This window comes from Diadema setosum, chromosome 14 (genome assembly GCF_964275005.1).
Source record: "Diadema setosum chromosome 14, eeDiaSeto1, whole genome shotgun sequence".
Classification (NCBI taxonomy): domain Eukaryota; kingdom Metazoa; phylum Echinodermata; class Echinoidea; order Diadematoida; family Diadematidae; genus Diadema; species Diadema setosum.
The window spans coordinates 29,318,092-29,344,252 of NC_092698.1; the positions used below are offsets into that span (position 1 = coordinate 29,318,092).

General features: G+C 38.4%; 1 protein-coding gene across 1 annotated transcript; it reads right to left on the reverse strand.

Moving 5' to 3' along the window:
• Nucleotides 1-12,062: 12,062 nt before the first annotated feature.
• On the reverse strand, nucleotides 12,063-26,161 carry LOC140238269 (monocarboxylate transporter 2-like). Its single transcript, XM_072318205.1, has 4 exons — nucleotides 26,122-26,161; nucleotides 15,590-15,730; nucleotides 14,415-15,287; nucleotides 12,063-12,220 (listed from the first exon to the last, which is right to left on the reverse strand). Exons 1-4 carry the CDS (start codon nucleotides 26,159-26,161, stop codon nucleotides 12,063-12,065), a joined length of 1,212 nt encoding a protein of 403 aa, XP_072174306.1.

Here is a 26,161-nt window from a genome sequence, read left to right on the forward strand (position 1 = left end):
GACGAACAAGCGGATATCCTGAGAGATGGCGTTCTCACCGCATGATAACGCGGCAGCTGTGAAGCTACGGATGATGGCATATAATCTCTGCCAAATTGATAACCCAAGGGCGCTCCTTTTTTAAAGGGTACTCCTTTTTTAACCTTCAAAAGTCGGAGTCAGATTCTCCGACTAACTGTTTGAATGAATGCTAATTTTTTTCAGGAATTTTCTGAAATTAATCACCAAATATCTACAGTGAAGCGTGATTGTCTCAATTGGAGGAGAGATTTTGATCGTTGGTACTGAGCTGGATAAGAGAATTCATCTTGTTCAAGATCGATTCGTTGACTTGTACAAGGTGCTTTCTGTGCTTGATGAAAAACGGTAATCAGGTCACCGACCTGCAAGTCAGCAGGGTGAACCGGAACTATATCGTAGGACGAAGATTGGGCGTGACTCCTTGCGAGGTCAAATTCATGACTAATGAGAACCTTGCGTTAGAACTGCACATACTGAATCATTCATTTTGCACGTCAGTCCAAATTGGCATAAATAGATCACATAAAGGATCAATGTTACCTTGAGCGTATGCATATACTGCCAGGTCAGTTAGTTAGTCTCAGAAAAAATACATATGAGTGAAAATTTAATAGTAATGAATGACATGATGTTTTTAACTGCCGCGATTCGCATGGAGTCAATTTATATGCATGACCGAGGAAGAGGTATATGCTGTCATACTTTCGTGTCAGTTCATATTATAATTATAATCCAGATACGGTGGAGTGTTGACTCCGAATCTGGTTAATGCAAGTCTTGCTTTCCCGAGGGTTTTGTGCTATTCAAGATGGCCGCCAAAATGGCCACAAAATCTTGAAAATCTCAAAACCATTAACCAGATTAGGATTCAGCACCTTTGGAATAGGATAATCCCATCAGTAGTAATATTTCTTTTTCAATTTATTCATCGTATTTAAGGATGTACTTATTGTTGGAATTTTAATTTTTGACGACCATTTTGGACATCTCAAACCCTCTGGTCTGCAATAATTGCATCATCCAGATTCGGATTCAGCACCCTCGAAATAGGGTAAAACTGTCTAAAACATGGGTGGAGGGTGAAACAAAGTTAGGCCCAAAATCTGACTTTTGCATCCAGACTGTTACATCTGTGCATCACGATGTTTATAGTAATTAGATAAAAAGAAAGTGGATCACACAGAAAGTGATTCAACTCAGTACAATTGTATTTCAACTGTAGCTCGCGTAACCTTTGATACTCATGCGAGATTCCTCCTACAATACTTCAAGGACACGAACTCTCTGAAACAATTACAATTTGATTTCAGTTTTATATAGTTTCAAATTAGTTTTGCCTTCATTCAAACAATATAACAAATTTTCAAACTTTGTACATAATTATGGAAATGAATGAAAAAGAAGACTGGGAAACCTAGCACAGCCTATGATAAAGAATCCCTTTACCAGCAGCAAACTACTGTAACACTATATAACAAAAGGAAAAATGAACCCATTGTAAGCAATCAATTATAGAAAACAACATTTTAGAGGCTTTGGTGTAAATTGCTGTACACGTAATATTGGACACAGACAAAGGAAGAGAGAACAGGAAGGGGAAAGGGAAAAGGAAAATGGGGAATGTAAACTACATAAGCAGAGAAAAGAGGAGCATGTGATATATTGATACCTTAGCTAACTAGAAATTTTAAACTGATACACTTACCAATTAAGTATACACGAGCATTCCAAATGATTAAAATATCCATGAATCAAAGCAATACCTTTGGAGAAAATTGAATTTTGGTCGACGTTTTAATACACACAGACTGGCAGCCTCAGCACTGTTAATCTTGAATCAGTGAGCACAGAAGCCTGTTTCAGGCTTGAACATTCGAGATCATATAGCTGCACTGGTGTAGATGTCCCCAACTTTCAGAATTTGGTGTTTCTGGAAAAGTGCGCTAGATTGCAGACCACGAGATTTAACATCACATACGACATTATGATCCTTAAGACCATTTTTATCAGTAATAATGTATCTTAATGAAATTGTCATATGTATTTTTAAATTGTCCTGTGATGGTACACCAATATTGATATAGGGAAAGTAGTCCACCAGATTTAACATCACATACGACATTATGATCCTTCAGACCATTTTTATCAGTAAACTTGATGAAAACATATATATTTTTAAATTGTGCTGTGATGGTACACCAATATTAATGTAGGGAAACAAAAAGACTTGCGTACAAAACAAAAATGAACAATGAATAGTGTGGAAAGCACGATTTCACTTTCCGTATCACGCCAGCGTTCTTTGACCAAATTACAAGGATTGTATTGATATTACCATTCAGATATTACCACTGGAAGAAATATCACCTGTATAGTATCTTCCGCTTGCACTGTTGAAAAATGCAGTTACAATTTGCATGAATCCAAGTAGTAATATTATGAAATTCTAAGTTAAACTTCACAAGTTCTGATAAGGGTCGATAGATTTGAGGTCATCAGCTAATACAATGACAGAAAATTACGTAAGAGGAATATTGAATATCACTGATATACCTAAAATAACAGTGGACCAAGGAGAGATCCTTGAGGGACACAACTTTTTTCAATTCAGAATCACTTCCACCTAATCTCCATATATTCCAAACACAATCGAGTCCATCATATGCAAACTGTTTTCACGTCATTTTCATTTTCATTTTCGGTTTCATTTCATTCAGTTCAATTCAATTCAATTCAAAATGATTTTATTTCCATATAAAGTAATACAAAGTAATGTACATAACGCTTACATGAGTACATAATATTTAAAGGAACTTTGAATCACGTAAATTTCAACAAAATATGAATAAAATTATTATAATGATATCAACTCTGGTTTGGATAAATAAACAAGTAATCAATATAATCTAAAATCTTAATATATAACTACATGGAAAACAGGAATTCACAAGAAAAGCATAGTTTGTAAACTTTGTTAATTACTCTAGAAGGTGAAGGCATCTCAAGATCCGTCAAGGACAAGTAAACATTCCAAAATATTTCTAGCTCAGTAAAAATCTGGTATGACTGCTTCACTGAATGTTTTAATATAAGGCTCTGTGCACAAAGTAATTCCCAAAGTCTTCATATTCTAGTAACTGGTTAGGTAAACTGAACACAACTTTAGCGGTTGCACTCCGTGTGGCTTCCGAAAGAAGGCTGCAAAGAAAACCATGACCCCCTTGTATCTTCCGAAAGTTCCATTTTAAGTCCATTTCATTTATTGTTTCTGCATGATACAAATTAAAAAATCACCTGAGAAAAAATACGAATCAATTTGCCATTAGTTATCATGGCTATTTTATCACATGAGAGAATATATGAAAAATCATCGTGACAGAGAAATACAAAGAAAATCAAATTACCATGCAGGTGGGTCCCCAGTAAGCAAAGCTAAATACATGGTGCCAATGCACAGAAAAAGAGATAGTTACATAAACTATCATTGTACATAGCTACAACAAAAACAACAAACTATTTCAGAAAACAAAACAATAACAGACAATTAAAAAAAGGAAGGACAAAAACAGATGATAATGAGAGGGAGTAAGACATATAGGGAAGACTCCGCGTTAATCTGCACTGTAATTATTCATTAACACGCTAGGCCTATATAGGTGCGCCAGGTAACGGCTGTGTGAAGCAACTGAACGCCCATGATAAAGGTAAAAACATTCCTATGGCAAGCTAAGTCTGTATAAAGACAGAGCAACAATACTCAAAATGTTCCAAATAACACAGTATACATTTGATGGGATGTTGTAGGTCAGGTCACTGATAGTTGGCAACAAGCAAATCTTTTCTTTCTTTTTTTTTTCTCTCTCTCTCTCTAAAAAATCAGTTGGTTGGGCTAATTATTCGAGACTGGGCTGGTTAAAGGGTATACATGACATAGGTCACGAGATGTTACTGATCGTATTACAGGTATGTACACACAACACACATACATAACGCGCACAAACATGTGTTGCGCATGGAAGCAATGTATGCTCCTTCCCTTTTGAAGAACACTGATACAAACGCCTGTTTAAACAAATTAAATTAAATTATATTAAATTAAATTGAATTAAATTAAATTAAATTAAATTAAATTAAATGCAAATTGTATATTTTTCAATAGAATATCCAAAGTAATGGTGAAATTGGACATGTTGATTGTGTGCGTTAGAACAAAGTCAGATTTTATAAAATTTCATACATTTTGTCAATTGTGCTGGTCAAGAAGAAATGTGTCCACGAGCCCTAAAAATGTAGTTTTAGTTGATGTTCTAGGCCTAGCCCACTCGCGAATGTAATAAAAATACATTGATCTGAATTGAGTTCAATTGGATTCAATGCTTGCACACATGCATGTGCGTGTGAGGAGAGTAGGAGGCCCTACATGGTTGTAATCATTGTAAAAATGGGCTGTGAAATTCGCATGCACTTTGTACTAGTAGGGGCGAGACGATAATGCTCCATTGACAGAGAGTATCGGGGTTGTGTTTTTCATCGCCTGTTTGAGTATTCACGGTTGATCGGTGAAACTGCATGTATAAATGCAGTGTGACCAGTGATATCTCGCAATTTAACTCACAGTCAATAACCAACGACCTCCCCTTTGTGATACAAAGCCACAGAAATAGATGTAGTAGAATATGAACAACAATCTAAATAAATTGTGGTATGAATCCATATTTTTATGCTATAAAATGGACTAAAGGGATCGATGGTATAGATTTGGTGAGATGGCGCTTCATTTTCTCCAATGTTTTTGTGAGGTAATGGAAAACCTCTCAGGAAACATTCTCTAGGTATAGCATTAATTATTCTGAGACGACTTCAAAGTTTATTTCATGAAAATTGGTTTTGAAATGGCTGAGATATAAAAAAAGAAGACCTTTCCAAAACTGATTTTCATCAAATAAACTTTGAATTCCTCTTTGAATTATGCTATTAAATTTCATAAATGGTTTCTAACCATCTCGCGAAAGAATTCCCCGTCTCAACCAAAAGCATACCATCCCTTTAAAGCCATTCAAACGAGGAATAAATTAATTTTGATAAGGTTTATCTCTCAATAATGATGATAATAATAATGATAATGATAATTGCGTCTATATGGCTCTTTATGCGAGTGTTTCTAAGCGCACTGGTGCTTGCTTTATACAAAAAAAAAACTGATAAAAATAATAACATTAGAACAATGCAAAACCAAAGAAACATGAACGAAAAAGAAAATACATAGGTCATACAATGATGAATAGACAATGACTGTGTGCAGAGTTATCATTGAAAACTAATGTATATTAAATTATGTCCAAGGGATTTTTGAGATTAAAATTGTAGATCATTGACTATTGACAATCTCTGATTCCTTGAAATATCTTGTTTCACACGCAGATATATAAAACTATGAACCCCCCCCCCAAAAAAAAAAAAAAAAAAAACCAACAACAACAACAACCAACAACCAACAAACAAATACAAAACAAAAACAAATACAAAACAAAACATTGCAACGCATTTCCTCTTAGGCCCACATAGGCCTACAGTATATTTACCTGTGTCAATTACAGGTAACATTATCTATGCAAACATTCGTTGACATCTATAATGTTTAGTTAGTTTGTTCGTTTACATAATAGAGTTTGCTGAAAACCTGCCCAAGCTTATTATGCATGAAGATAAAGTTATATGAAATTGAATTGAATTACCTAGCAGACTTCCGAGTGACTCTGGAAGGCCGCAAATCAGTCCAATCACGGCATTGGTAGACTCGAGTTGTGCGACAAGGTGCGGAATGAATATGCCGAAAGACTTCACGACGCCCGTGCTCAACATTACGCACACAAATTTAGCCATCATACAGGCATAGCCCCACTTTAGAAACGTCTTACAGTTCTTCATCTTATTATACCCGGCAGCGTCGGGGCAAACAGACTCGAGTGGAGTGCTTGAATGAGCTTCAAAAGTGAAATAATCAACAGTAGATCAGATCTTGCAGGTGAAGTCCCTTTTCACGGGCTGGGATCCAGCTCTCCCTTCGAAAACCAAGACCGATGCGCATGTTATCCAGCGTATAGAAAACAGGAAGAACAATACGATGCAATTTAGCGTGTACGACGGCTATTATTGGAAGCTCCATCCATATCAGGGGCGCGGATGCGTTTCAGGATCGCCGGGGTGGGGGGGGGGGGGAGGGGCGGCTGGAGTGGAGGGACTGAAAAGATAATGTGCGAGCAATGTGGGAGCGGAGCAACCGATCAGCGGGTGGGGGGGGGGGGGGGGCGGGGGCGGGGGTGTAGGAGAAGCTCCCACCCCCATCCCCCAAAAGGGAGATCTTGGATGTTCAGAATTGAAATTCAACTATCTGATGCACACTTTAGATAGATTTTGGAAACTGTTTCTATCTATAACATCAAAAATTCAAAATATCTCGGTATCAGTCACCTTCTGTTCCGCGTGTGCGTCGTCAGTGTGTTCTACGTACGTCTTTGAAGGTGGACCGAACGTGGGTGGGGGGGGGAGTTTTGGAGGGCTACCCCTCCCCCCCCCCCCCCACACACACACACTCACTAAGGAGCCTTTGCCTTTCTTAAATTTATGAAAAGATCTAAAGCACAAATTTTATGGAATGTTCGAAAAATTGTAAATCCTTGATAGTCTATGGAGGAGGACCAAGCAAAACCCGGAGGATATTGGAGTTAAATACCCCCCCCCCCTACATCAGAGAGCTTTTGTAAAAGAATTGAATTTCAACGGTCTGGCGCACTCTTTAGGAAAGTATCTTGAAATCAAACAATGCAAAAAGTGTTCTAAAGTCAATATGGAGGGAGAGGTGAAGGGCAAGGGTGTAGGACGGGATATCCCTCCCCCACATACATCCTTTGTCATGTTCCAAACACTCATCTGAACCTAGATGCATGTTCCAAACACTCATCTGAACCTAGATGGCCCATAGCAATTAGTCAATCCTTTCTCCCTGCTGTAATCTTAATCGGTACCAGTTTGCTTATCTTACTACACGTCCAAATATAGTACATGCTTGAACAAATGAGATACCGCTCGCACACACAAAAGAAACAAACACACACACACACACACAAACACAAACACACACACACACACAAACACAAACACACACACACACACACACACACACATAATAAATACAGTATTCCACCAACAGAACAAACACAGACACGCTTTACATGGCAGAGTAAAACCTGCGCACCCTCTGCCCTTTTTGCCGACGCACGCTACAGTATACATGCAGCATGATTGAAGTTACAGACGCAGTGGCGGATCCAGAGAGGGGCGCACCGGGCGCGCGCCCCCTCTTTATTTTTTGTTAAAACAAAAGAAATTAAAGGAACAAAATTGAGATGAAACCCGGAAGTAGCACCAAAAATATTGTTTGCGCCCCCTTTACGAAATTCCTGGATCCGCCTCTGCAGACGTGACATAGCATTGTAGCAAACACTTACCCGTGCATATAGCCTATGATCTTGCTACGTATACCTACTTTGTCTCAAGCAATCATATTGCTCTTCATCATGTTTAAATACATGGTTTCGTGACGTCTTGATGGGACAGATTGGGGTACAGGGGCAGTATCTTCACCTTCACATGCCACCCTTTCCGTCTTTTCCCGTGGGCTGTCGCTATCTCTCTGTATACAAGGTGAACCAGTTCATGTCCAGTACAATACCAATGTAATGAGGTACAGTGTTGTGTACTACCGCTTTAATACCTCAGTGTATCAGCATCCAATGTTGCTCCGTATTGCTTCATTGCAAAGTGTATTTTTCTTTCTTTTCTCTATGTGTTCATACACTTGGTCGGAGGCATCGGAGGACCTTGCGAGAAATGGTCGGGTGGGGTGTTACTCACAGCAATGCACCATCTCCTCTGCTTGACCGAGCATCCAGGCTACACAATATGTCCCCCCCCCCCCCCAAAAAAAAAAAAAACAAAACAAAACAAAAAAAAAACAAGAATTACAATCAGATTTTTGCATGATAACACCCAATATTATTAAATTATCTAAATGCTACTTGAGGGTCTTAAAAAAATAAAGTTTTACCTATATTTTGCGGAAAACCCCATTCGATTTGGTTGAGCGGTCACAGAGAAATGTGGATTGTTGTGAAACATTGTCATGAGTTTGATTCTTCCAAGTTTAGCACTTCGATGATCTTGTGTGTGAATACAATCATGACAATAGACAGAACTTGGAGGGAAGAGATTCCTGACATCCTCTACAAAATTCCTCATTTCTCTTTGACCACTGAAGCAAATCGAATGGGAATTTCTGTAAGATGTGGGCAATGAGTTATAGTTTCATACCCTGAATTTGTATTTAGATTGATTCAATATTTCAAAAGATATCATTGCGGAGGGTCCCGATGTAATTTTTTGGGGACATAATAGTGCAACATTATTTTGTGTACCTCTGCACACGCGGTAAACTAAGATGAGCACGCCGAGAGAGCAGTCCTCCCCAAGCAGCCATGATTAAGGGCTGGTATAGTTTCCGTTGAGATGGGGCTTCAGGTTTCCAATGTTTTTGGTGGTGATTTTTTTTTTTTAAAGATAATGAAAAACATCCTAATTATATATGAAAGAACATGTAATTCTAAGCATATGCTAAGAGGAAGTCAAAAGTTTGTTTGGTGAAAATTGGTTATTAAAATGTAGTAGCTGAGATATCCAAAACAAAGTGATCCTGACAATAGGTGGGACCCACCTTTCATTAGGATCGCTTTGTTTTACATTGTTTTTACATATCTCAGCCATTTCAAAACCGGTTGTCATCAAATAAACTTTGAATTCTTCTTAGAATTGCATTTTTTTAAATATTTCATAAAGTGGTTTCTAAGTAACTTGCAAGAAGTTAAAAGCTGAATCCTCATCTCAACTGATACTAAATCATCCCCTAGAATATCGCCATATTGTCGGCCGTATCTTCAACACAGAGGTATAGGGACATCTATCCAATACATTTCTTGCTATACCTTTGACCGTTTGACCAAAAATTTAATTCTTTCTTTCTTACTTCAGTCCTTTATTATGAACATACCTTGCTAGTGAAAATCCGATCAGTTCTTGAGTTATTTGTAGATGAAGCATATCTATGTCCTTATAATCCGAAGACCTTTGATCTTTGACCTCATGACCCATCAAAAATTTTTTAATGATATCTTTATCACTTTATCATATACACACCCTGCAAGTTTGGTGAAAGTCCGATCATTCGTTCTTGAGTTATTGGGAGATTAAGCTTATTTTGTGCCCGGTATGACCTTTGTGACCTTTGACCTCATGACCCCCAAATTAAATAGTTGCTTACTTACTTTCATTGCGCAAGATGTATTTTCTTATTGTTCTCACATGGAGAATTTCTTTATAAACGGTATATTTTGTTGTGATATGTACATTTTCGTTGTTAGGAAAAATACACTCATTTCACCCCATGACCAGCAGGCTGAACATCGACTGCTTAGAAAAAAAAAAAAAAAAAAAAAACAGTACCAGCATTGACTCATTACATTTTGATTTTGCGCAGGAGCAACGGCTGGGTGTTTACCAAGAAAAGGACGCCAATGATTATAATGAGGCAAATGAAAACTTTAGTCGAAACATTGTGTATTTTTATGATAAAACATTCCTCTGTTTGAGCAAAATGATAACACATAAAGAACCTTTTGGTTCATGCGAGCTTAAAAATGAAGTTAAAAGAAATACTGAAGCACAAACAAACTCCGATGAAAATATTTGACTCTGTTGTTTGGTTTAGCTCCAGTGGAAATTATCTGTGGCAATTCCCACAATGCGTTGATCAAGTACCAATGAACATGTAACAGATTATTTTATAGAAATAGAAAAACTGTATAGAGAGTTATCATGCGGTTCATGTTATGAAAAGAAATCACGGAAAATGAGAGGTACGAAGGTGAATAACCAGATGTCGCAGACTCTCGCCTATACGAAGTTGAATATTCATAACGTGTTTACATCCCTGTTCGACAATAAGAATTAAAGTCATGAATGAGATGTGGAAAGACCTTTGATGACAAGAATACACGGACGATGATTATGAGAGGAAGTATTTGTTTTTATTTTCATTTGTTTTTACGATTACCAATGCACCTGACATAATCAATATGTTTTGTGCGATGAAAATCTTTTTGTTGGTAGGTTTTGTTCAAAATATAAATCAACGGGGAAATTCAATCATTCTGCGCTGAATTGTAATGAAATGAGTTCACAGTGCCATGATGTCTCTTGGCGTCTAGTACGAAGTCGGGGGTGACCCCATGACTGACTCGGTGGGTGATCATCAGTTGCACGTGTGTGCTCTCGATCAGACAGTACCCGTGAGATCTGAACTCCTCAGAGATGCGAACGTGGTCTCTCCGTGTTTGCAACGCCCCTGTGCGCTGATCACAGTTGGTGTATCGAATCAGACGAACCGTCCCGACTCGTGATAGCCGAGGTGGTGAGAAGGATCCTATGGTATTGAAAGTCTCTTCTTTATTCACGCACTTCCAATCGGGATTCACGTGATTTAATGGTGTTGACTCCGCGTGATGTGATTGTCGTGAGTCTGACTGAAATGTCATTAAATCAAAAGATCCCAAACAGTAACTGGAGAAATCCATGCAGTTGCATTACAGAATAGAAAAAAAAAAGGTGTTAGATTTTGGCACAAAACTAATTGCATATTGTATTAATGTAACAGGTTAAGTTCAATTAATTAAGAGAAAATGCAATAGTTCCGGTCTGTTCACTGTAACAAATTGTTATGTGTAGTCATGTATCATTATATGCCTTAATAATTTGAGTAATCACTGAATATATAACTGAGGACATCGATGAAAAATTGAAGTTGTTTCATTTGCATTCAGCATAACATCGGTTAAGTCACGGTACCGGAAATTATCTATCACTTTAACACTGTAACACATGAGTTATATCTTACAATCCCCTTTATTTAGTTGTTGATTAAAGCATTGAAGTTGCAGGATCGTTTACGAAAGTGACTGCGATGATATCATAAACTCTTTAATATTAAATAAGTTTTCATATTTTTCCTTTCCTCCGTGAAGAAAAACTTTTGAATCAGCAGAAAGGCAAATTAATGCTTTCACATGCCGAGATAATTCCACGTCTAGTGAAAATCGGGACAACGATAAATCATGACCTACAGGAATGCATGATTATTGAATTAGATCAAAACTACAAGTAGTGTTAATAGCGATCTTTGGTAGTACATGCAGTATCGCTGTAGATACGTTGCATTTTTCACGCTCTCAGGGGAAATAAATCTTCAACGCAAAGACCCAACGGGCCCCAGAAACAAAATGAAGTTATCTCACGTAGGCTTGGTCGGTTCACTTGAACCATAAAATCTCTACTCTTCAGTAACCAGTTCAGTAACCACAATGCTAGTTATAAATCGATAATTTCATCGTTGCTGGTAAACTGTATAGAGAGAGACGAAGACCCCCCCCCCCCCCAATAATCTGAATACACGCCACACTCCCCCGTTGACTGCATCAGGCTTCAGAAATGTCAGAAACAGCGTAGTGTATTACTACGCAGTGCATGTCAAGGCGCATCACACACACACACAACCACACTCTTACACAATCTTACACACGACGACACACAATGTACCTACATGTAACATAATATTGACTATTATAACCAGTGTAAAGAATAAATAAACCCATCTCTATGCACCCCTTAACAATATAACAAAGAGAGTTTGAATCCTGTATGTGCTGACATAGCTGTGGACATCAGCGTACACACAAGAAGCGTAGTACCGTCTCATTCAGGTGTGTACTAAAATAAGCACCTAGTAGATGCCGCAGTACAGTGACAGGGCCATCCGGAATGACAGAGTTAACACTGAAGACACTACTCTAGGTAAATCAGATCATACCACTGACAAATGGAGACTAAGATAATATTTCTTAGCTGCGCTATTGCATTTTTGGCCCCATGGCATCTTAGGAAGTTTTTGGGGCGATGTGATTATAAATCTTGTACTTAGTGGAGAATCTGGTGAGGAGTGAATAGGTTAAGTAGCAGAAGAACATCAGAAGCTCTGCTATGCCAAACACGACGAAGGCCAGACGATAGTCAGACGTGACATCGAAGAGGAGACCTGAGGTGAAACGGAAAGAGTAAACAGTGTTGAGTTTACATCTGGCCAGAAGAGTGAGGGAAGAACCATACTGACTGACATGTTCTTGTTTCGAACGCCAAGGTAATTATTAAGCCTGCATGAGTAATGCCTGATGCTAAGGGCTGTGGGATTAAGATTAAAGAGGAATCTCATTCCAGTTATAAGTTAGTCTGATAAGAAAGAGTAAAATCTTATCCAAATCGGATAAGTCATCGGAACAATTACAATCGGTGAAGTTGTGATTTTGTGAAGTTTCGCTTATTCTGCAGAATAGTTCGTATAGTTGATATGAATATGCAAATGAGTGAGCTGATGATGTCATCACTTCACAATTTTCCATTGATCGTGTACAAATAAAAATAAAGGAAAATTCAATGTTTCTGTCAATAAAACACGATGTCATTCCTGGACGAATAACTTTAGAATGCTGATCAGTTAACATGTACCAGGATTTGAGACTGGGACGTAATTGTGCGTGAATGAAAATCTTGAAATTAAAAAAAATCTTATGTACATACTATATGGCAAGTTGAGAAGGAATGACATCATTGCTGTGCATCTTCATTCTGACTGTTCAAAAACTGTTTCCCAAAAAATTAGCGAAACTTCAAAATGTCATAACTTTCTTATTTTTATATCCCATTTAGATCAAATATTCACTTTTTGTGCTAAGAAAATGTTAATCCTTCTTTTCAGACTAACTTTCAATTGTACCAGAATTCGCCTTTAAATTTGTTAGTGGAAGCCATTGATCGACCGTAATTCTCTCATGCTTTCAAATCACAGCCGAATTGCTTATGATAGTTTCCTACAAACTGTTCTTTTTTTTTCTGTAAACTTGATTTCTAAGAATAAAGAGCTTGTATCTAGTGACTTAATTTTGTCAAATGTCTAAACAGGCGCGGTGGAGCACCCCAATTATCTCGCAGAAATCCATCGGCAGCCGAGCCTCATTTGCATAAAGTAAACAACATGTACTCGCGTAGTTGAGAAAAAGTAAACAACTTCTCAAGCTATTAACAATTTCAGGAAACCTATTTTCGGATTAAAATTGAGTTAGTTTGAATTTGAAAACATGTCCGAATATGCACATATAACATATTAAAGGATTTGACAATGATAAAATGTGAAATTTTAGCGAAAACCTGGCGAGCAAAATTACCAAAAATATGCCTCGAAAATCATCCTAAAATTCACGAAGTGTGATTGCTGAACAAAAGCGCCATTCAAACAAAGTACACCGAAATTTATTTATCTGCTTGCATTTTAAATTTCATACCATAATATTCCCGGCCATGGTTGTGTCGGAAAAAAACAGAAGGTGATGTCAAAAATGACACGAACGCAAAGCGTACAGGTCGGTCCCATGTATAATTAATCGCGTCACTGTGGCGTTGCATGTCACAGCACACACAACGCATTGCTGCATGCAGCGTGCGCGGCAGCAGCTCAGCAATCACCGCCGTGCGACACTCAGCAAAATTGACTGCGTCACATGCAAACCAACAATGAGCACGAAATCCTGAATCTCACGTACCACGCATGCCCAATATTACGGGAAAAGAAATGACGTCATTTTCAATTGTTTCGCCGACTACAATTTTCTATTCCAAACCCTGTAGAAACAAGTTGATTTCTCAAAAAGTACAGGTGGTACAAAGCGAAAACTTTCACCATATATGGATTGAGGCCTGATGAACTTATGTTGCCAGTTTCGGACACATTGGAGCCCGGCCATAGTCCAGTCGGAAAAAAACAGAGAGCATGTTTTGCGAGAGGTGATTTTCAAAACGCTTTAATATCTCAAGTTCTAGTGCAGCAAATTTCATAATTTTTTCATCAAAAGGAAGGTTTTTAAAAACTTAGATAGTGTGGGAAGTTTGAGTTTACTAGCGGCACGCATAGCGGCACAAGGAGAAGGTAAAGATTTGACTTTTTCATGCACACAGTTTCGGGCAGCCGTGGATGCCCGTTGGAAATTCAAATAGAACGGGGCGATAATGAGATGCAAATTGGGGTGCTCCACCGCGCCTGTAAATTTGTCGAACGTGTATATAGCGAAATGTGTACTCTCAAATAAAGGTATATCCGACTGTGAGAAGATCAATCTCTGTAAACGTATACAGATACTATCCATACCAACATTGTGTCAGAAGCAGAATGAGCTATTCACCTGTAACAAAACTTCCTGTCAGGGACCCGGCACCGTATGCGACGAATGAGAGGCCAAGTCCCATGTTGAAGTCTTCTGGTGGAACAGCATACTTGACACTGACAACGACTAAGGCACTCTGGCTGTAGAGGATGAAACCGATGATGAAAGCATGGACGGCCTGAAAGGGGAAACTGCTGTCAATGTAATCAAGAAAGAACACCACGGAGCAAATTACACTGGAGACAGCGCCGGCATCGACCCCGATGTTCGGCTTGAAGAAGAGCATCAATGAGGAGATGGCAAGTCCGAAAAACCCACCCATTCCGCCGATCATCGCTAGATACGATCCGTTGGATTGAGACATTCCTAAGTACTCTGCATGAGGAACGAGAAATAGCGTCCATCCAACCCATACAGCCAGCAGGAAGAAGTTTGATATGATAAACAGCGAGAAGAGTGGTGATCGATGGAAGACTGACAAGTTGGTTGCTTGACAGAGGTAGGTACAAGCTACGAAGTTGTGCCGTCGATCTCCATCGGGTGGTACACCGTTATATCCGACGTCCTCTGCAGGATAGTTTTGAACTTCTCCGTGGTTGGATTCCGAAGTGGGCAATTGCTTGAAATCGGCACGTTTCTCAGGAGCTGAAGATTTTGTCAAGGGCCTGAGCGTCCCGGCGCAGACAAACGTGTTCATGTAGAGGGAAGCCAGGATAAAGATGGTTCCCCATAGTCCGTAGTATTCGAACAACTTCTCGGACACGACTGGTAGCAAGAAGGCACCCACTGGTGAACCCAATAGTGACAGTGTGTTGATCATTCCGAACCTGATCGAGAAGTGTTCGTTGATGCCGAGTGTTGTACATATTACAAGTACGTTGTTTCCTACACCTGAGAAGTGAGAAATGAAAGCAGGGATCATTAGCAAATAATATCAGTTTTTTTATGATACCGTGCAGATTTCTTGCACAAGCTCCATAACACAACATAGAGAGGAAAGTCATTGGTAAAAATAATTAGGCCTAAGTCAAAGATACCAGGGCGTTTAATCGCCGCGGTCATGATCTTCATATTGGTCAAGCCCTGCAGGGGCTCTTTGAGATCTATGTACTCAGTTCAGTTTAGTTTGGGCAACCAAGCAGAATTAGTAGACCCTACAAAACAAGCTTTAAAGAACTTAAAGTAATACTCACCTAGGAAGGCCATGGAGAAACCTAGAGCCATCTCACTTTTTGAAAAAGCTGCCGAGACCAGTCCGACGCTGCAGGAGATGGCACCAAGGAACGCCGCCTTTCGAGGGGAAGTCCTCTTGACGAGGTATGACACAAATGGCGCTGTCGGGAAGTACAAGAAATTGAAGACAAAAGCGATTCTAAGTTTCTTTCAGAGCAAAATAAACAAATGTGTGATATTTTCACGTCTCGTTATCTTCATGACATACTAACTGTCGATGGTGTCCAATTATCTTATGTTTATAGTCTAATGTCGGGTTTTTTTTTTAATTGATAATACCTACAGTTGTTCACATATATATATACATAATATATAATGTATACATATATATATATATATATATATATATATATATATATATATATATATATTATATATATATACAGTATATATATATATATAGAGAGAGAGAGAGAGAGATCATTTTGTTCCCCAATGATTCTCGAAATGAGGAATTTTTGTTTTTGCTTTTTTGATAGAAAACTGTCCAAATATCTTATCCAAAGTGTGCACCAGATTGCTGAATTTAAATTCTGAAAATGCAAAATCTCTCTCGCGTGGGAGGGAGGATGCCCCCTCCCACACCCTCCCCTGTTTGGTCCTTTTCCTATAGACTTAGGACACTTTTATATTGACAGATTTCCAAATGTTTCATCTGAAAGTGTGCACCAAGTGTGTCACTTCAGTTTAAAAACAAAAAGCAAAAAACAAAAGTTCCGTCTTCTTTCAATTAACCCTTTCCCCGCTCGCTTTCCCTTTAAAAACTTTAGTACACTTTGGGGATTGACAGCTTTCCGAATTCCATCAAAAATTTGTATTTGTATTTGTATTCTAAGCGTCTAAAGACGGGGGTGGGGGCAATCATGTCATTTTGTCCCCAAATAATTCCCGAAATGAGGAAAATTTTCTTGCTTTTTTGGTAGCAAAATCATCGAAACATATATCCAAAATGTGCACCAAAGATTGCTGAATTTCAGTTCTGAAAATGCATAATCTCTCTCGCGTGGGTCCTCCCCCTCCCCCTGTTCCGTCATTTTCGTGTAGACTTATACACATTAAGATTGACGGATTTCCAAACGCTTTATTTAAGAGTGCATCAAATTTATTACTTCAATTCTAATAAATTTAAAAATTCCCTCATCCTCTTGTTTTACCTCCCCCCCACCCCCCCCCCCCCCGCTCGGTTCCCATCCATTGATTTAGACTCTGCACACTTTGGGGATTGACAATTTTCCGAATATTCCACAAAATTGCACATCCAGATCGTTCTTTGTCAATCCTAAAAATGCAAAAGCTCCGTCGTGTGGGAGGGGGCTACCCCCTCCCACCCATCCCCTTCCCCTGACAACTTTCATGTACCATTTAGTAGGCCTTACACAGTGATGTCGTACACGCGGAATAAGAGCTGAGATATCGCGATCTATAATACTCATTCAGTTATCTGTGAGTATTTCTGATTCTTACTTTTTTGTAGGAAAAAAATCCAAAATTTCACCAAAAGTGTGCACCAGATTGCTGAATTTCAGGTCTGAAAATGCAAAATCTTCCTTGTGTCGGTCGGAGGGGGGATACCCCCCTCCCACACCCTCCCCCGCTCCGCTCCCTCGCACAGATATTCCAACTCCAAGCCCCCCCCCCCCCCCCACCATCGTGAAAACGGATCGACGCCCCCTGCCTCTCCCATTCCTTCTCTCTCTCGGGCACTCCGCTCTCTCGCACATATTTTGCCCCCACCCCCACCCTAACCCCTATCATTAAAACGGAAAGATGCCACTAGGGATGATTGCTTTATTGACTTAAATCGAGAAAATTGAGAAATACAATAGCTATAAGAAAATATATGACTACATTATTACATGCAAAGAAATGGATATCCATATTGCCATTTTATTGATTTCATTTGCGCATTATGCAGGGCGACGCTAGTGACGTTTTTGAAAGTGTAGGGGGTGTCAAAATTGTCAAACAGAAAGAAAAAAAGAAAAGAGAAACAACAACAAAAAAGTCTTCATATTTTTGCCCCCCCCCCCCCCCCCAAGGCTCCGCCGGTCCTGTTATGGGCTTGATTGTATGTGATGGTGACTATGGCCGAATCTATCGACGATCATCCCCCCCCCCCCCCCCCGCTCCTCGGTACGGATTTACGCCCGTGATCTGATCCTTTACAAATAGCAACGGAGTTTAACAAAATGTTTAGTAAAGTAACAGAGTCAATTCATGGAAAAGGAGACTCCGGTGAAGTGAGACATAACATCGAGGATGCTACTAAAGGATGCTTTAACTTCAGTCACGTGTCCTGTGTTAACTCTGCTGCCCTGCGGCGAAATTTAGTGACCATTAACTCTGTCACACTAGTGCATTGGGAGAGAGAGCGTGATGTGTATCAATATACTGCATGTATAAGTTATGCTCGTATGATAGTAACACGAGTTTACTATACACGTTTCGTGATATTGTGGTTATATTATAATTTCCATTCATTCTCAGTGAACTGTATCGAATGACACGCCGCTCTATTGTTGCCGCTTACAGTAAAAAAGCACTTTTTTTTTTCTCGTGGTCATCGTGGACTTCTAGAATAGCACAAGAGGTTTATATCATGCTTTCATGACAAATACGGTGGCTCGTGATTACCAGGCCAGAATGAACTGCTTTTCGGTACATTGTTGATAATTTCATTGCCCTGAAGGGTCTCAGTTCCATGCTATATGACCAAGTAGGTTTGCTAAGGGTCACAGAATGGCGTCGAGATCCTGAGGGTCAATACTATATAAAATACCCAATCATGAATAAAAGCATGCAGTCTATATCTGTTTTATAATCATAGAACAAAATTAGACGAAATTTTACTTGGTCCATCGCCATCGTGAGAGCCAGTCCACACACCACGATCAGGCGCTGACATGAATGTTTGCACAGCGATGACATTGGACGATACAAAGACCACCTGTCGAGCTTTGGTCCGTGTTTACCGAATGAAACTATACATGAAACTGAACCAAGTTTATCGATTGCATACTGCTCTGTTCCATACAACGATTTCGGTTGCTGCTTCGCGTGACATCTCGGATATAGAATGCACGCTGGTCCACAAAAAAAAAAAAAAAAAAAAAAATGTCTGCCATGGCCTGGCTGTTACATCTCATTGCAAACCTTACTGCTTACCAGAAATATAGTCATCTATTTCATTTAGAATTAATTTATTGTAATTTGCATTTAAGTGAATGTAACTGTCTCCAGTCCCACGTGTACGTTTAAATGATAAAAACAGAACAAACAAAAAGTACTAAATTTGACAACAGAAATTTTATGATTTGTGAACATGGCATTACGTGATACCTAAATCAAATATTAACATAAAGAGGGACATTGCTCTTATTATGTCGTGTCCTCCTACATATATGGACTTGCCCGTAAGTACACTCGTCATAATTTTTGTTTCTACAAGTTTCCTTTTTTACTCTACTAAAAAGCCAGTCCTGACGTAGTGATACTGATATAGGACCTCTATTTTCTATTAAATTATTTTGAACAACATTGTTTGTTTTCCCTTAAATTGTATCACAAATAAAAATGTAATATTGGAAATGAAATTTGATTTAATCTTGAATTTTCTTGTACATAATCTTCGACTTTCTTTCCTTGTTTACCTCATTTCCCTCGATCGCGTTCTCAGTTTAAGAATTTACAAGTCCCTAAATTTCTTTTTTCTTCACAGAATTTGTCAATGAGGTTTGGCTTGTCGCTTTTTACCTTTTCCTCTTTCTTTAATCTGTTTGTTTTTAGATTTTGGCTGTAATATTGACCTGGATTTGAAAAAAAAAAGCGACAAATGAATATAACGATTATCAAAATGTTATCTTGTATAAAGATACAACAAGTGTAAACCTTAATGTTTCAATATTTGAAATAATACATTAATCATTATCATCACTAGAATCCCCATAAGCGTTATTGTGACATGACCTGTTCTCGGCACTCTTTCAGCAGAAACATCGGTCTGTCGTCCAAATTTGTTACCAGTGTCCAATGACTGTATAGGCCCTAAATTACAAACATATGAAGAGTTTGTTTGCAAAAACCGATAAGTCCATATTTGCCAAATGGAGATATTTGCGATTAAAGTAAAGGTCAAGAAAAATAAAGAGAATAATAAGAAAATATTTGCTTCTTTTGACCATAACTTCAAAAATGTACCTTTATATGTAGTGACCAATATATCATTTAAAAGGTATTATTTTGTACTTTATGATAGAGACCATACTTCAAAATCTTCAAATATGGACATCGGTTTTTGCAAACAAACTCTTCATATTAGTACACGTCACAATAGCAATATTACTACCTAAGAAGTTGTTTTTTTTAATGGTAGCTGTGGAATTTATATTTCGAAAACACATGATAATCTGCTTTTATACCATTTAATAATATAATAATATATGTAGGAACACAGGATAATTATATTGTCCAGCACACATTGAAGATCAGCAGGGCAGAATTGGTAATGTGCTTGCCTATAACAGTCTCATTGCATTACAAAAAAAAAAAATCCTTGTCAAGTGTCAGGAATTTCCTTAGACCAAGAATTCCACAAGACTGCATTGACATGGATTGATGTTTATAGATCACACTCAAAGAAAGCATAAAACGTATAAATGTTAATGAAGTCGAGTGAGCGGGTGTATTCATGGCGTCCCATGCAGCTTACACTGTCTCCTATGCTACCAAATTTATGTAATTGGTACTAATTCATCAATTTGGACACATGTGATCTATTCTCATTAAAAATATTTGATTATATGCACCTCAATGTAAATCAGAACTTTGGAAAGTGGCAGAAAAATTCAACTTTTGCCCTAAGATCCGTTAATAGCAATATGGCTTTCCTTTACATTAGATTAGTTCGTTTAATACGTTACAGTTTGTTAAAAATTGGCCTTAACTCTTTATGTGCCATGGTGGAAACCCCCTGTGTGCCACGTTATTCTGAGACCTGAAGGTAGTCATGCTTTGAGAAAGAATTCTGTTTTTCCAATTTTGTATAACTTCTACAAATTTCTGTTAAGCTGGACATAATAGTGAACAAAGTTAAAGAGAAATGCCAAACTTTGCTTCCATATACAATGTATAACAATTCTATTTTCATTTTTTCTTTTGTATTACCAGTTGCTACATTACTGTAAAGGCATGACTTTTGCACATAAACGCTTTGATAAACGCTTTGATCGTACCGCGGGATTAGCGATTTATCGATCGGTTTTGGCGGCTTTGTTTGTTGAGCAGAATATGCAAGTTGGCACGCCGTCGACTGAGCCGGACGTGCGAACGTGGCACATAAAGAGTTAAATAATCATACGCAAAGACAAGGTCAAATAAAGTTGAATCAAATTACCTAGCATACTTCCGAGTGATTCTGGAAGGCCGCAAATCAGCCCAACCACGGCATTGGTAGACCCGAGTTGTGCGACAAGGTGGGGAATGAATATGCTGAAAGACTTCATGACGCCCGTGCTCAACGTATAGCACACAAATTTAGCCATCATGCAGGCATACCCCCATTTTAAAAACGTCTTACAGTTCTTCATGTTACCAGGCATTGGCAGAGTAGACAAATTCGAGCGAGGTGCTTGAGCTTCAGAAATGAGACGAGCAATCACCTTTAGTGAATAAACCAGTTCGTGGGTTAGCTCATGGGCACATCGGTACAAGCTAATGACCTTTCTTCTTTCTCTGTTGATTAGGCACTCCACGAGTTTTCAAGCGAGAGAAGGTATTTCAGCTTACCCGACGTTACAAATTATGGAATTCATCAGTCATGTTCAAACAAAGAATGAACTTGCGTAGACCAGATGACCAGAATGATCCATCAATATTAGCACTTTGGAAAGCATCCATTTCATTATTTCGCATTGAATGTATTAACAATCTTTTTCTATTGACATTATCAAATACCGCTTTTGCTGTCAGGTGGATGTGCTGGCAAGCACCACTCATAACGATCACTTGAATGATCATTACATCACAGATGCTTATCACAGTGAATTAAAAACCAATCTGCCGGTACAGAATGATGACCTTTTTTGCTCATGCTCAAACACGTCAAAGTGGAACCCCGAACTGGCTTAAATCTTCCGGTTGAAACGGCGCATGTCTCTCCTTACGGGCTGGGATTTCTTCCTTCAAAAACAAGTGCACTTCTCACATTTGATTATCTAACGTAGAGAACGTATAGGAGAATAATGCGATGCAAATATAACGTATATCACGCTAAGGAAGCTAAACAATCCATAGTCCATATACCCTAAAGGAACACGATGAATGCCAAGCAGGCGGGCGTTTGCCGAATTGGATGCTACTTTATTTTGCTCGGTGTCTCTTCGAAATGGGCCACCGCCAGTGGAGCGTATAGCCTACTCTATATGTGGCGGATGTCGACCATGGAGCTTTGTCCTGAGACTCCACGATTATACAACACTAATGACAAAATATGCAGGCAGATGCCCCTGTATCATTGTGATCACACCGCCCTTTAAAAAAGGCGGCTCAGCAGGGATCGGGAGAATGCACTGACCGTCAGAGAGATAGTATACTCTGATAGACTGCCTTTCTATACTATACGCCACTTTAACGTAGAGGGCATAACTAAGTGCAAGTGCAGAGTCAAAGAGTCCAACAGCTAGAGTTCTCGCCACTGATCTGTCGTTCTTGCCTCCCCGGGGGCCTGTTTCATAAAGATTGAGCGTAAGTTTATTACAATCAGTCGCAATTTGCGTTTCATAAAGAACATGATTGCGACTGAGTGCAAGTAACGATCTCTGGTTATATCTTCACTTCTCTTTGGGTCTCTGCCTTATGCGACTCAAATTCAATGTACCCTGGTGCTCATTAATGACCCAATAAGCAAAGAGTATGATTATATATTTTATGATTTTGGTTCTTGTGGTAAAAGTGTAATTTTTTGTGATGATAAAAGCGAATATCTCGCTGTGAAAACGTAAATACTTCAATACTATATCTGTTTGAACACTTGCAAAACTATTCAGGCAATAACAAAAAACAAGTATAAACTCTGCATTACTACAATTACAAACAAATAATTCTGTGATGACGTCGCATCAATAGCAAACATTTTCGATCAGTATTCTTCGGTGTTTTTGTTTTTGTTTTTGTTTCTGCAAATCGGAAATAATCTCCTGAATGACAAATAAGGTAAATAAGCACTGAATTAATTAGTGTTTTTATACTAGCAGTCACATGATCAAAAATTAATGGCATATATTTATGTACTTGGGATGAATTCGAACTAACGACCTCCTGATCACCGGACAGGAGTTTTATGTACTAGACAACCGAGCTTCCACCAAAAAGCCAGTGCGGGTTCTAATCCCTCTAGCATGCAGCGGATACAGCGTATTATTCATGCAAATCAAACTGAAATTCTTGAGCAGCGATGTTTTATTCAACTGGTTGACAAATTTGTCAATTTGCTTGTTGTTGTTTTTTTTTTTGTCCCCGCCGAACGAGTTCGAGCAGGGGACTATGAAACGGGCTCCGTACGTGTGTGTGTCCGTCCGTGTGTCCGTCCGTCCGTCCGTCCGTGTGTCCGTCCGTGTGTGCGTCCGTGTGTGATCAAAATCTTCAATTTGCTACTTCTCTGTCATTTATTAGCCAATTTTGATTCTGTTTGCTTTATATGATAGCACTACATGGGAGTTTTGATACTTCTACACAGAATTTCAGTCGTGACCTTTGACCTTGACCTTTGACCTATATTGTACATTTTGCTACAAAATGCTACTCCTTCGCCATTTCTAACCCGATTTCGATTCCGTTTGCTTTATATGATGGCACTAGGTGAGGGCTTCAAAACTTCTACACAGAATTTTGAACTTTGACTTCTTTGACCTTTGACCTTGATTTTTTGACCTATATTGTACATTTTGCTACAAAATGCTACTCCTTCGCCATTTCTAACCCGATTTCAATTCCGTTTGCTTTATGTGATGGCACTAGGTGAGGGCTTCAACACTTCTACACAGAATTTTGACCTTTGACTTCTTTGACCTTTGACCTTGATTTTTTGGCCTGTATTGTACACTTTGCTACAAAATGCTACTCCTTCGCCATTTCTTACCCGATTTCAATTCTGTTTGATTTATGTGATGGCACTAGGTGAGGGCTTCAAAACTTCTACACAGAATTTTGACCTTTGACCTTAATTTTTGACCTACATTTTGTTGTACATTTTGCTACAAAATGCTACTCCTTCACCATTTCTAACCCGATTTCGATTCCGTTTGCTTTATGTGATGGCACTAGGTGAGCGCTTCAAAACTTCTACACAGAATTTTGACCTTTGACTTCTTTGACCTTTGACCTTGATTTTTTACCTTTATTGTACATTTTGCTACAAAATGCTACTTCCGGCGGGGACATATATTACGCACCGCGTAATTTCTACTTTTCCTTGTTTTCTTTGAAAAGGGTAAGGATCTGTGCACCTGTTTTACCCTTACAATCAATTCGTCAAGATTTTAGAGGCAACTAAACAAAACTGTTAGTCGCTTCTGAAAAATTTGGTAACCTATTCAAAGTTTAACAGATAGAATTTAATGAAATATGATTTTTATCCTCCTAAAAAGAAATAATATCAGATGATTTTTATATCAATGTAGGCCCTACTGTTCTTTTTTCAGTAATAAAAATTATGACTACATCTTATCATCAAAAATCACTGTGGAATCATGTTGTGCGTAATATATAAACTTCAAAGCCTTGTCTCCAAATTCACATGCAACTCAATAACATATCAATGTAAATATGGTTTTTTTTTCTCCAAATTTTCATCTTTAATTCATTTTCAAAGCTACAGCACATCCTTAACAAGCCCGTTTGGTTTGCTTGTTGTTGTTATTGTCTACATTGTTATTATGTCTCTATACATGATGCCCTATGCTGTCTACCCTGATTAGCCTATCCGAACACTCTGTTTGCGTAACTGTTACCTTATGTCACAATAATAGAGTATGCCTTCATTTTTTGGTTGAGCGCATTTACCTTATATGCTAAAATCTAACCCTTTGTAAGCCATCACTCACGATTGATTCCGTGCCTTTAAATGTACTGCTGGTTCTCGTCATTTTGCAAAGTAGTTCTAGATTTTGAAAGCAAGCCTTTGGAAAAGGGATAAGACGAGGGTGTATGTAAATGAATTGCTGCCTGACTGCGAGTTATAAAATTGACATAACTTTCCTTTACATGATAATTTACTCCTTCAAGCCGCAGAGACATTCCTGGTTTATCCTTTTGCAGTCATTTGTTGAAAAAAAGAGAAAATGAAATGAAATGATCTGAATTTGTTGTCATCCACCGCCTTTTTATCCCCCCCCCCCCCCGTGCTACACACACGTTTTGACAGAATATGATTTTTGCTGCCTGTATCATGATGTATAATGTATGAACTCACATACCATGTCTGTGTGTGAGTTAGGTCGTTCGGCTAAAAGATATAGAATATGATAAAATTATAATGAAAGATATAAGGCCTATTGTAACACCCCTAAAAGGGTATAGGGGCTAGAATGATGAAAGAATGAGGAGAAACAAGTCGTTGGTTGTGGTAGCAGCATCTATGCATGGAATGGCACATTTATTGCTCTCGTAAAAAGTCACATTCAGACAATTAAGTATTGACAAACACTTCAGAGCAATCAATGTGTGACAAAACAATAATAATCAGTCCTCAGTTTAACACATAAATTCACACGAGCTCGATGTAACTGTATCCAAATCTGTCATAAACAGTGTCTCCATGTAGTACATGAGCTTACTGACACTCGTAATTAATAATCAGTATAATATCTGAATGTCAATGACTGTAATTCTAACAAACTATTATCTGATTTCATTCTCCTTCCCTTTTCATCAATGACATATTCATAATATATTCTAATATCCTCTTTATACAAGTAAATAGTGATTCCTGCCTGTGCTGAATTCTCATTACAATACAAGTCTCACATCTGTTCAAATCTTTCTTCCGAATAATATCAATTCTTATCAGTTTGAAGTGTATGAACACATCTGACCTTTTCCTTACATAAGTGAGATAATTCTTAATATTAATTATAGAGTCTGCCTAATCAAACAGTCTTCTCATATAATCATTCCCAATAATATTACCCCCTTTAGTATGAGTCTTCATACTAAAGTATGAAGCTAAACTATAATTCAAACAACTATATTTATTCCACAACCATTAACAAATTCTCCGAACTAGTTCATCCAACGTTTTTCCCATAAAAGGAACATTGGGAATAACTAACTTTTCTGCTTGATACTCTTTCTTCAGATAAATTTCTACAACAACTCACTCACTAGTACAGAGCCAGCAAGCATAAACTGAGGGAGGGAGTCTATAAACTCTTTTCTTAACAAAGAGCACCATGGCCCTTGTCATCATGTATACATTAAACTTCCCTTATCCTCCTACCTGTAAGTTTGCTCTCCTCTGTGAGCTGGAGGGACAACAT

What these genes read in the sequence shown, in the direction of transcription:
- LOC140238269 (XM_072318205.1), bottom strand. Translation starts at nt 26,161, where the DNA reads ATGTTGTCCCTCCAGCTCACAGAGGAGAGCAAACTTACAG. An exon ending in AGAGGAGAGCAAACTTACAG is followed by an intron (nt 15,731 to 26,121) that starts GTAGGAGGATAA and finishes ACTTCCCGACAG; the next exon opens with CGCCATTTGTGTCATACCTC. An exon ending in TTTCTCCATGGCCTTCCTAG is followed by an intron (nt 15,288 to 15,589) that starts GTGAGTATTACT and finishes CTCACTTCTCAG; the next exon opens with GTGTAGGAAACAACGTACTT.